Here is an 8450-nt window from a genome sequence, read left to right as displayed (position 1 = left end):
TGGGAGCCAATTATACAGTCTCTCGTGACAGAGGCGGCCAATGATGGGGTGGAAGGAGTGGCCAAAGAGTGGGACCAATTGTGAAAAGCAGGGTGCAATGAGAGGAAACCAGCCTAGGCAGGAGCAGAGGCAGAGACAATCCTGGGCAGAGAGGCTGATAATAGGCCATGGGTAGAAAGGGCTCAGAGTAAGAGTCTGGAAGCCAGTTCAAGAAAGCTCAGGCACAGGAGCCAGGGCCCACAGGGGACACAGAGGGAGCAGCAGCTTTCACAGCTTCCCCAAAACACAGGATCACCTGCCACAGTCATGCTTCCACAGCTCTCTCTGCATGGATCATGACACACAGTTAGCAAAACTGTTAATCAGGGAGTTTGCCCAAGTGGTTGCAAGAGGCTGCAAGCTTCAGCCAGAAACAGAGTAGGAACCACTGGGCCTGGCAGGGGTAGGGTACTGGAAGCATGCTGCGTGCTGGCCCCTCCCATTCTTCCCCATCTTAGACTCTAATACTGACTTCTGACTCACTCAACCCCAGGGCTTGCTTTCAGGTTGTGTTCCTTAGGGATTCCTTCTTCAGGAACAACCCCAGGCTGTACCGGGGCCCTAAAATGGCATAGCCCATGCCAGGAAGAGGGAAACAGAAAGAAAGGAAGAGAGTAATAACCTCCAGAAAAGATCCCATGCCACCACAGCTTTTTTTGCTGGAAAGTTCCACAAGTTGATAAAGCAGGAAACTGGGCTACATGTTGGGAAAGTGAAAATCCAATTTACCTAAGAATATGAAATTTTGCTATGCCATTCATCAGGCTGGGAAAACAGATGCAGATAAAGCCAGCTGCAAAGTTAGCAGAAGATTCTTTCTTCCAAGGAAACACTGCAGCTGTGAAGCCACCTAATGACACTTAGTAGCATGACTACTACTTTGGTACTAAGAAATCTAGTTTTCTAAAATCCTAGTTTATCAGAAACTTTGTTTTTGAAATCATTTCATTAAGAACAACACATCCCACTCTTGGCTGCAATATCTAATTCGCTTTGACACAGAGGAGCAGCCTTGATTTTCAACCCAGGAACAGATTCTGTTAAGGGGCTTTTGGACCTAGCATTCCACATCCTGATTTGTTTCTAAGGAAGAGAGACCTTGTGTCTGCTTTGCCATTCAGACCTGATGTTGTCCCTTTACGCAGCCCTGCTTTGCTGTCACCTTCCAAAATACCATTTCATCTCAACTGCACCTAAATGCCACCCTTCCCCAAAATTTTATCACAACTTTACCCTTTCTTGATGACATAGTCCACGGTTCTTTTGGTGTGTGATCTCTCTTGTTGCAATGAGCCAATAAGTCTTTGTCAGACTAAAGGTTTGTTTCTGGTGGACTGAGGCTAGCTGGGTGAAGACATTAAGATCCCTTTGGGATTTGGCCAAGACCCCTCAATACCAGGATTGGCCTCCTTGACTCGGTAATAATGTGCACATCTGAGACTCCTTGAGTCAAGTTCAAGTCCTCTCTGCCTTTAATTGTGTGGTTTTGCACTGAATTTAGGCTCTGCTTATTACTTTGGCTGTTCGGTATGAGGTTCATTACTTATTTCCTGAAATTCTTGGTTTCCAATCAGACTTTGGTGTCTCTTGGTGAAATTTGACTTTGAACTCCGTCTCCTGCCTTCTGTGTGTCCTCCGTCTTCTGTTCATGTAAGAGAATTTGCCCCAGGCTTCCCTGGGTGTGAGAAATTGGCTTTGGGAAAGATCTCGCCACACAGCCTGTGCCAGGTGGCTCCTAATTTCTCAGGTCAGCAAGAAGAGGCAGTTTAACCTCGGGGCTGAGGGTAGGAAACACAAGTAATGTTTTACTTTTGATCAACAGTCAAGCAATTTCTCACGGGCTTGCCTGCTAAGCTTGTGCTCCCTTCTCACAACTTCTCTAAGGATGAATTAGAACTATAGTGGACACTTACAGAACTTGGACGTGAACAAGGATGCTCATTTGACAAGTACCTGAGGCAAAAAGGCCAAAGAGACCCTCAAGAGGAGACTACATATCTGGTCTGTCTAGAAGAAAGAGATCACTGTGATTAATGTAGGAGATTTCCCCTCCATCCCCATTCTTTGAGGATTAATAAGCACTGGCTTTTAATTGTATGTTTTGATAACATTGTCGAGGGCTGGAGTTACTGTTTAAACTGGCTGTAATGACTTTCTCTTTTCTGTCTATGTATATATGAAAAAAGGGGTCCCTGTATCTAAACTTTCTCCCTTCTTCTTACGGAAAGAAAAAATAACCTTTTATAGTAATTACTTCATATTGTTCTATCCCTCTCCCTTCTCCTCACTTGGGAAATTTTAAAGATAAACCACTCAGAAAAAAAAAAAATCATTGTTATCATGGTACATACCAGGCAGTCAAAAATGTCATTACAAAGTTAAACTTCCTTTTGCATTAAAAAAGTAAATACATATCCTCCAGCCAAGGTGACAGAAGAAGATGATATCTCAAAAAAAAAAAAAAAAAGGAGACAAATATGACTGGTGTTCTCTACTCAGGGAAAAAATAAAAAGTACACAAATGTATTTTAAAACGAATAGGCTTTGTTACTATAGTTATGAGAGAAAACATCTTAGTTTCAATATAAAAGCTTTTAAATATGATTTTTAAATTTAACATCTGTCTTATGAATACACAGTTAATAAGAAGTATATTCTTTTTTAGACAGAGTCTTTCACTGTCCCTAGGGCTGGAATGCAATGGCATGATCTTGGCTCACTGCAACCTCCATCTCCCGGGTTCAAATGATTCTCCTGTCTCAGCCTCCTGAGTAGCTGGGAATACGGGTGCCCACCACCACACTCTGCTAATTTTTTGTATTTTTAGTAGAGACACAGTTTCACTATGTTGGCCAGGCTGGTCCCAAACTCCTGACCTTGTGATCCACTCACTCTGGCCTCCTAAAGTGCTGGGATTACAGGCGTGAGCCACCACGCCCGGTCTATAAAAATTTTTTTAAAGTATCCTGTAATATTTCTGATAAATAAATTTTGACCTAGGCCTGGGTTGTCCTTTGCGTCTGCACGTGTTTGCAGCCCTCTCCGCGATGCTGCCTCTGCTGCGCTGCGTGCCCCGTGTGCTGGGCTCCTCCGTTGCCAGCCTCCGCACCGCGGCTACCGCCTCGCCTGCTTCGCCATTCCGGCAGCTCCTGCAGCCGGCGCCCCGGCTGTGCGCCCGGCCCTTCGGGCTGCTCAGCGTGGGCGCGGGTTCCGAGCAGTGGCCGGGCCTCCTGCGGCCTCGCGGGCCCTGCGCCTGCGGCTGTGGCTGCGGCGCGCTGCACACCGAAGGAGACAAAGCTTTTGTTGATTTCCTGAGTGATGAAATTAAGGAGGAAAGAAAAATCCAGAAGCATAAAACCCTCCCTAAGATGTCTGGAGGTTGGGAGCTGGAACTGAATGGGACAGAAGCTAAATTAGTGCGGAAAGTTGCCGGGGAAACAATCACTGTCACTTTTAACATTAACAACAGCATCCCTCCAACATTTGATGGTGAGGAGGAACCCTCGCAAGGGCAGAAGGTTGAAGAACAGGAGCCTGAATTGACTTCAACTCCCAATTTCGTGGTTGAAGTTATAAAGAATGATGGCAAGAAGGCCCTTGTGCTGGACTGTCATTATCCAGAAGATGAGATTGGACAAGAGGATGAGGCTGAGAGTGACATCTTCTCTATCAGGGAAGTTAGCTTTCAGTCCACTGGCGACTCTGAATGGAAGGATACTAATTATACACTAAACACAGATTCCCTGGACTGGGCCTTATATGACCACCTAATGGATTTCCTTGCTGACCGAGGGGTGGACAACACTTTTGCAGATGAGTTGGTGGAGCTCAGCACAGCCCTGGAGCACCAGGAGTACATTACTTTTCTTGAAGACCTCAAAAGTTTTGTCAAGAGCAAGTAGAGCAGACAGACACTGAAAGCCATAGTTTTACGGCAGGCTTTGGTCATTGAACAAATCCAAGTCTGAAGCTAGACACATGCTTTGAAATGATTATCATCCTAATATCATGGGAAAAAAATACCAAATTTAAATTATATATGATGTTTTACGCTCTCATTTATTACCATTTTTTTCTGTACAAATCTATTATTTGTAGATTTTTGTATAACATAATAGACAATAAAATTGGTTTATCACCTCCAAAAAATAAATAAATAAATAAATAAATTTTGGACAAATTGGAATGAGTTAATTATGTTGATCAGGACAACTCAATGTCCCTATTTCCCTCATTATATAAAATAATGCTAAGACAATATTCTAGTTTATGTAAGACTGATACAGTCTTATAAATGTTAATATTTATAACTTTGTAGTTTAAATATTATAGAATATTTATAACTTATCAAGATTTAAACTCCTCAAGGTTTATACTTTTGGAATTTTCTATACAGGTTTTATGGGACAAGAAAAGGATCATTGTTGGAACAAATTTTTTAAGCTTACAAAATATAAAATTGCGTTTAAGTAAAATCATAGCACAGATGTCTTTTAAAATGGTTTTGATCTTGTAATATTCTTACAATACCACAAATCATGAAAATCTATGTTTCAGTTAAAATTGTAATTTCCAAATACCAGTTAAAATTTTATAATCTTGGAAAATGTTAGCTTACTTGATATATAATATTTGGATTCCTGAATAGTTTCTAACCTAAAAAAAATACAAAACATATATATTGTTTTAATTTATTGTTACTTATATACATTATATAAACATTATAGATTAATAGAATTTGTAATTGCCTTTAGATGATATGTTCATTCTGCTGCCTAAAAGTGTAAAAGATAATATAAAATGTGAACTTATGAAAATAGCTAGGTTTGACAAAGCGAACAAAAACAAAGTGGGGAAAGAACACCCTCTTCAACAAATAGTGCTGGGATAACTGGCAAGCCACATGTATAAGAATCAAACTGTATTCCCATCTCTCCCTTTATGCAAAAATCAACTCAAGATGGATTAAGAATGTAAATCTAAGACCTGAAACCGTAAAAATTCTAGAAAGTTAACATTGGAAAGACCCTCCTAGATGCTGGCTTAGGCAAAGACTTCATGACCAAGAACCCAAGAGCAAATGCAACAATAAGCAAAGATAAATAGATGGAACTTAATTAAACTAAAAAGCTTCTGAACAGCAAAAGAAACAGCAAAGTAAACAGACAACTCAGAGTGGGAGAAAATGTTTGCAATCTGTACTTCTGACAAGGGACTAATACCCAGAATCTATAAGGAACTCAAATCAGCAAGGAAAAAAAAAAATCTCATCAAAAAGTAGGCTAAGCACATGAATAGACAATTCTCAAAAGAAGATATACAAATGGCCAAGAAACGATGAAAAAAAGCTTAACATCACTAATTATCAGGGAAATGCACATCGAAACCACAATGTGATACCACCTTACTCCTGCAAGAATGGCCATAAACAAAAAATTGAAAATAATAGATGTTGGCATGCATGTGGTAAAAAGTGAACACTTTTACACTGTTGATGGGAATGTAAACTAGTACAACCACTATGAAAAACAGCGTGGAGATTCCTTAAGAATGGAAAGTAAATCTGCCGTTTGATCCAGAAATCCCACTACTGGGTATCTACCCAGAGGAAAAGAAGTTATTATACGAAAAAGATACTTGCACACGTATGTTTATAGCAGCTTAATTCACAACTGCAAAAATATGGAACCAGCCCAAATGCTCATCAATCAACAGGGAGATAAAAAAAAGTGTGGTACATATATACCATGGAATACTACTCAGCCATAAAGAGAAACAAAATAATGGCATTCACGGCAACCTGGATGGAACTGGAGATCATTATTCTAAGTAAGTAACTCAGGAATGGAAAACCAAACATTATATGTTCTCACTCATAAGTGGGAGCTGAGCTATGAGGACACAAAGGCTAAAAGTGGTATGATGGACTTTGGAGATTCAGGAGAAAGGTTGGGAGGGGTGTGTGGGAGAAAAGACTATACATTGAGTACAGTGTACATGCTTGGGTGGTGTGTGCACCAAAATCTCAGAAATCACCACTAAAAAACTTATTCATGTAGGCCAGGCACGGTGGCTCACACCTGTAATCCCAGCACTTTAGGAAGCCGAGGCTGGTGGATCACGAGGTCAAGAGATCGAGACCATCCTAGCCAACATGGTGAAACCCCATCTCTGCTAAAAGTACAAAAATTAGCTGGGCATGGTGGTGTGCACCTGTAGTCCCAGCTACTCGGGAGGCTGAGGCAGCAGAATTGCTTGAACCCAGGAGGCGGAGGTTGCAGTAAGCAGAGATCACGCCACTGAACTTCAGCCTGGTGCCTGGAGACAGAGCGAGACTCTGTCTCAAAAAAAAGGAAAAAAAAAAAACTTATTCATGTAACCAAACACCATCTGTTCCCCAAAAACCTATTGAAATAAAAAATCCATAATAAAAGTTAAAAAGAAACAAAACTTAGCGAGGCAGTTCTTGGTTTTCTTGCCTTATAGTGTTCTCTGTATTTGGATAAGACAAAAATTGGTTACCTTCGCTAATTGCAGCAATTAATAAAATGATTAAGAATTAGGCCGGGCGCGGTGGCTCACACCTGTAATCCCAGCACTTTGGGAGGCCGAGGTGGGTGGATCACGAGGTCAAGAGATCGAGACCATCCTGGTCAACATGGTGAAACCCCGTCTCTACTAAAAATACAAAAAATTAGCTGGGCATGGTGGCGTGTGCCTGTAATCCCAGCTACTCAGGAGGCTGAGGCAGGAGAATTGCCTGAACCCAGGAGGCGGAGGTTGCAGTGAGCCGAGATCGCGCCATTGCACTCCAGCCTGGGTAACAACAGCGAAACTCCATCTCCAAAAAAAAAAATAAAATGATTAAGAGTATACTAGTATAATGTAGATTGAATATTCCTATCCATAAAGCTTAGGACCAGTAGTGTTGTAGATTTTGGAACCTGTGGATTTTGCATATACATAATGAGACAGCCTGATAATAGACCCCAAGTCTAAACATGAAATCCATGTAAGTTTCATCTGTACCTCATGCGCATAACCTGAAGGTAATCTTATACAATATTATAATTTTGTGCCTGAAACCAAGTTTTGACTGCAGTCTATTACATGAGGTCAGATATTGAATTTTCCACGTGTAGGGTCATATTGGCATTCAAAATTTTCAGATTTTGGAACATTTTGGATTTTCTGTTTCTTTTTTTTTTTTTTTCCTTTCTTATGGATTTTCTATTTTCATATTAGGGATGCTCAACCAGTAATTACAGAAAAGTATAAATGTATATGCAAGACAGTGAATATGGTTTGTTAAGGAATTACTACTGTATTAAAAATAAAATGGTGATTCAATGTAATATATACATCTGTTGTAACATGCTAAGGTAAATATCTTAAAACTAAAATTTTTTATGTGTATATATATCTATATATATAAATGTATATTAACTTTTTTTGAATCCTATAATTGATAAAAAGACAAGTATTTCAGACTGTGTTCCATGTAAATAGAATATAGCCTGAAATTACTCACAGAAAAAAGCTTATGTATCTTTTTCCACAAATTATAATATAGATGACACGCCAAAAGAGTAAAATTAGTTTTTTCTTTCTATAAAATGACCAAGTTATTTGGTGCCCAGATAAGAGAGTTTTCTTTTGAATCACCAAAATATTTTATTAACTCTTTGTGCTTCTGGCATTCTCTTGAATAATTTTAACTCAAATTTTCTTTTGTTAGTGGATCAGACATCAAGGACTGCTGTTGAACCTCAGTGAGAAGAGCCTTACCAGGTACTATTAACAATGTAACAGTCAATCTCTACCTCCCAAATATAAAGACTTAAAGCCACACTAGAATCACTAAAAGGCTGTTCCAACAGAGATCTCAAACAGAGGCATTGGAGGCATCATTCTCTGAAGCAGGTGACCTCAGGAAGAGACACCTTCTACCCAAGATCATGGAGACCAAGCGGGTGACTTCATGACATACACAACTCCCCCCAACCCACTACACAAGAGGACCGGAGCCACAGATTGCCATGCTGTCATCTGCTGGTGCTTTTGCTCTTTTGCTTTATTCTTTCCTCTTTGCCAAGATTTAAATTGCTGATACTTGTTTATTAACTACGATAGCTCTAAGGTCTTCAACCTTAATATTTTTTTTTTTTTGCAGCCTTAGTCACTCCTTGGTACGAGTCCAGCACCAGGCTACAATTTGCTTATGATGAGGCTAAAGCAAGCAATTATGCTGTCTGTTGAGTTTGTACATACTCTCCTCTGGGTGCCACCCAACTTCCTTGGCTACCAACCTCTTGGAATTAATCAGCTGATTTCCTAGGTAATGAGACTCAACCAAGAAGTGATTTGGGGATGACAAATACTGTCATAGTCCAAACATCCAGAACTTCGAA

At 40.3% G+C, this 8450-nt stretch overlaps 1 protein-coding gene across 1 annotated transcript; it reads left to right on the top strand.

The window, feature by feature from the left end:
• Nucleotides 1-3034: 3034 nt before the first annotated feature.
• Nucleotides 3035-4184, top strand: LOC110568553 (complement component 1 Q subcomponent-binding protein, mitochondrial-like). Its single transcript, XM_064375854.1, has one exon. It carries the CDS (start codon nucleotides 3087-3089, stop codon nucleotides 3939-3941), a length of 855 nt encoding a protein of 284 aa, XP_064231924.1. The 5' UTR covers nucleotides 3035-3086; the 3' UTR covers nucleotides 3942-4184.
• The last annotated feature ends 4266 nt before the right edge of the window (nucleotides 4185-8450 follow it).

This window comes from Aotus nancymaae, unplaced genomic scaffold (genome assembly GCF_030222135.1).
Source record: "Aotus nancymaae isolate 86718 unplaced genomic scaffold, 86718_ANA_hifiasm-v0.15.2.pri h1tg000003l, whole genome shotgun sequence".
NCBI classification, from domain to species: Eukaryota; Metazoa; Chordata; class Mammalia; order Primates; family Aotidae; genus Aotus; species Aotus nancymaae.
The sequence above is the reverse complement of the archived record's forward strand: the minus strand, read 5'-3'. Positions and strand labels throughout refer to the sequence as shown.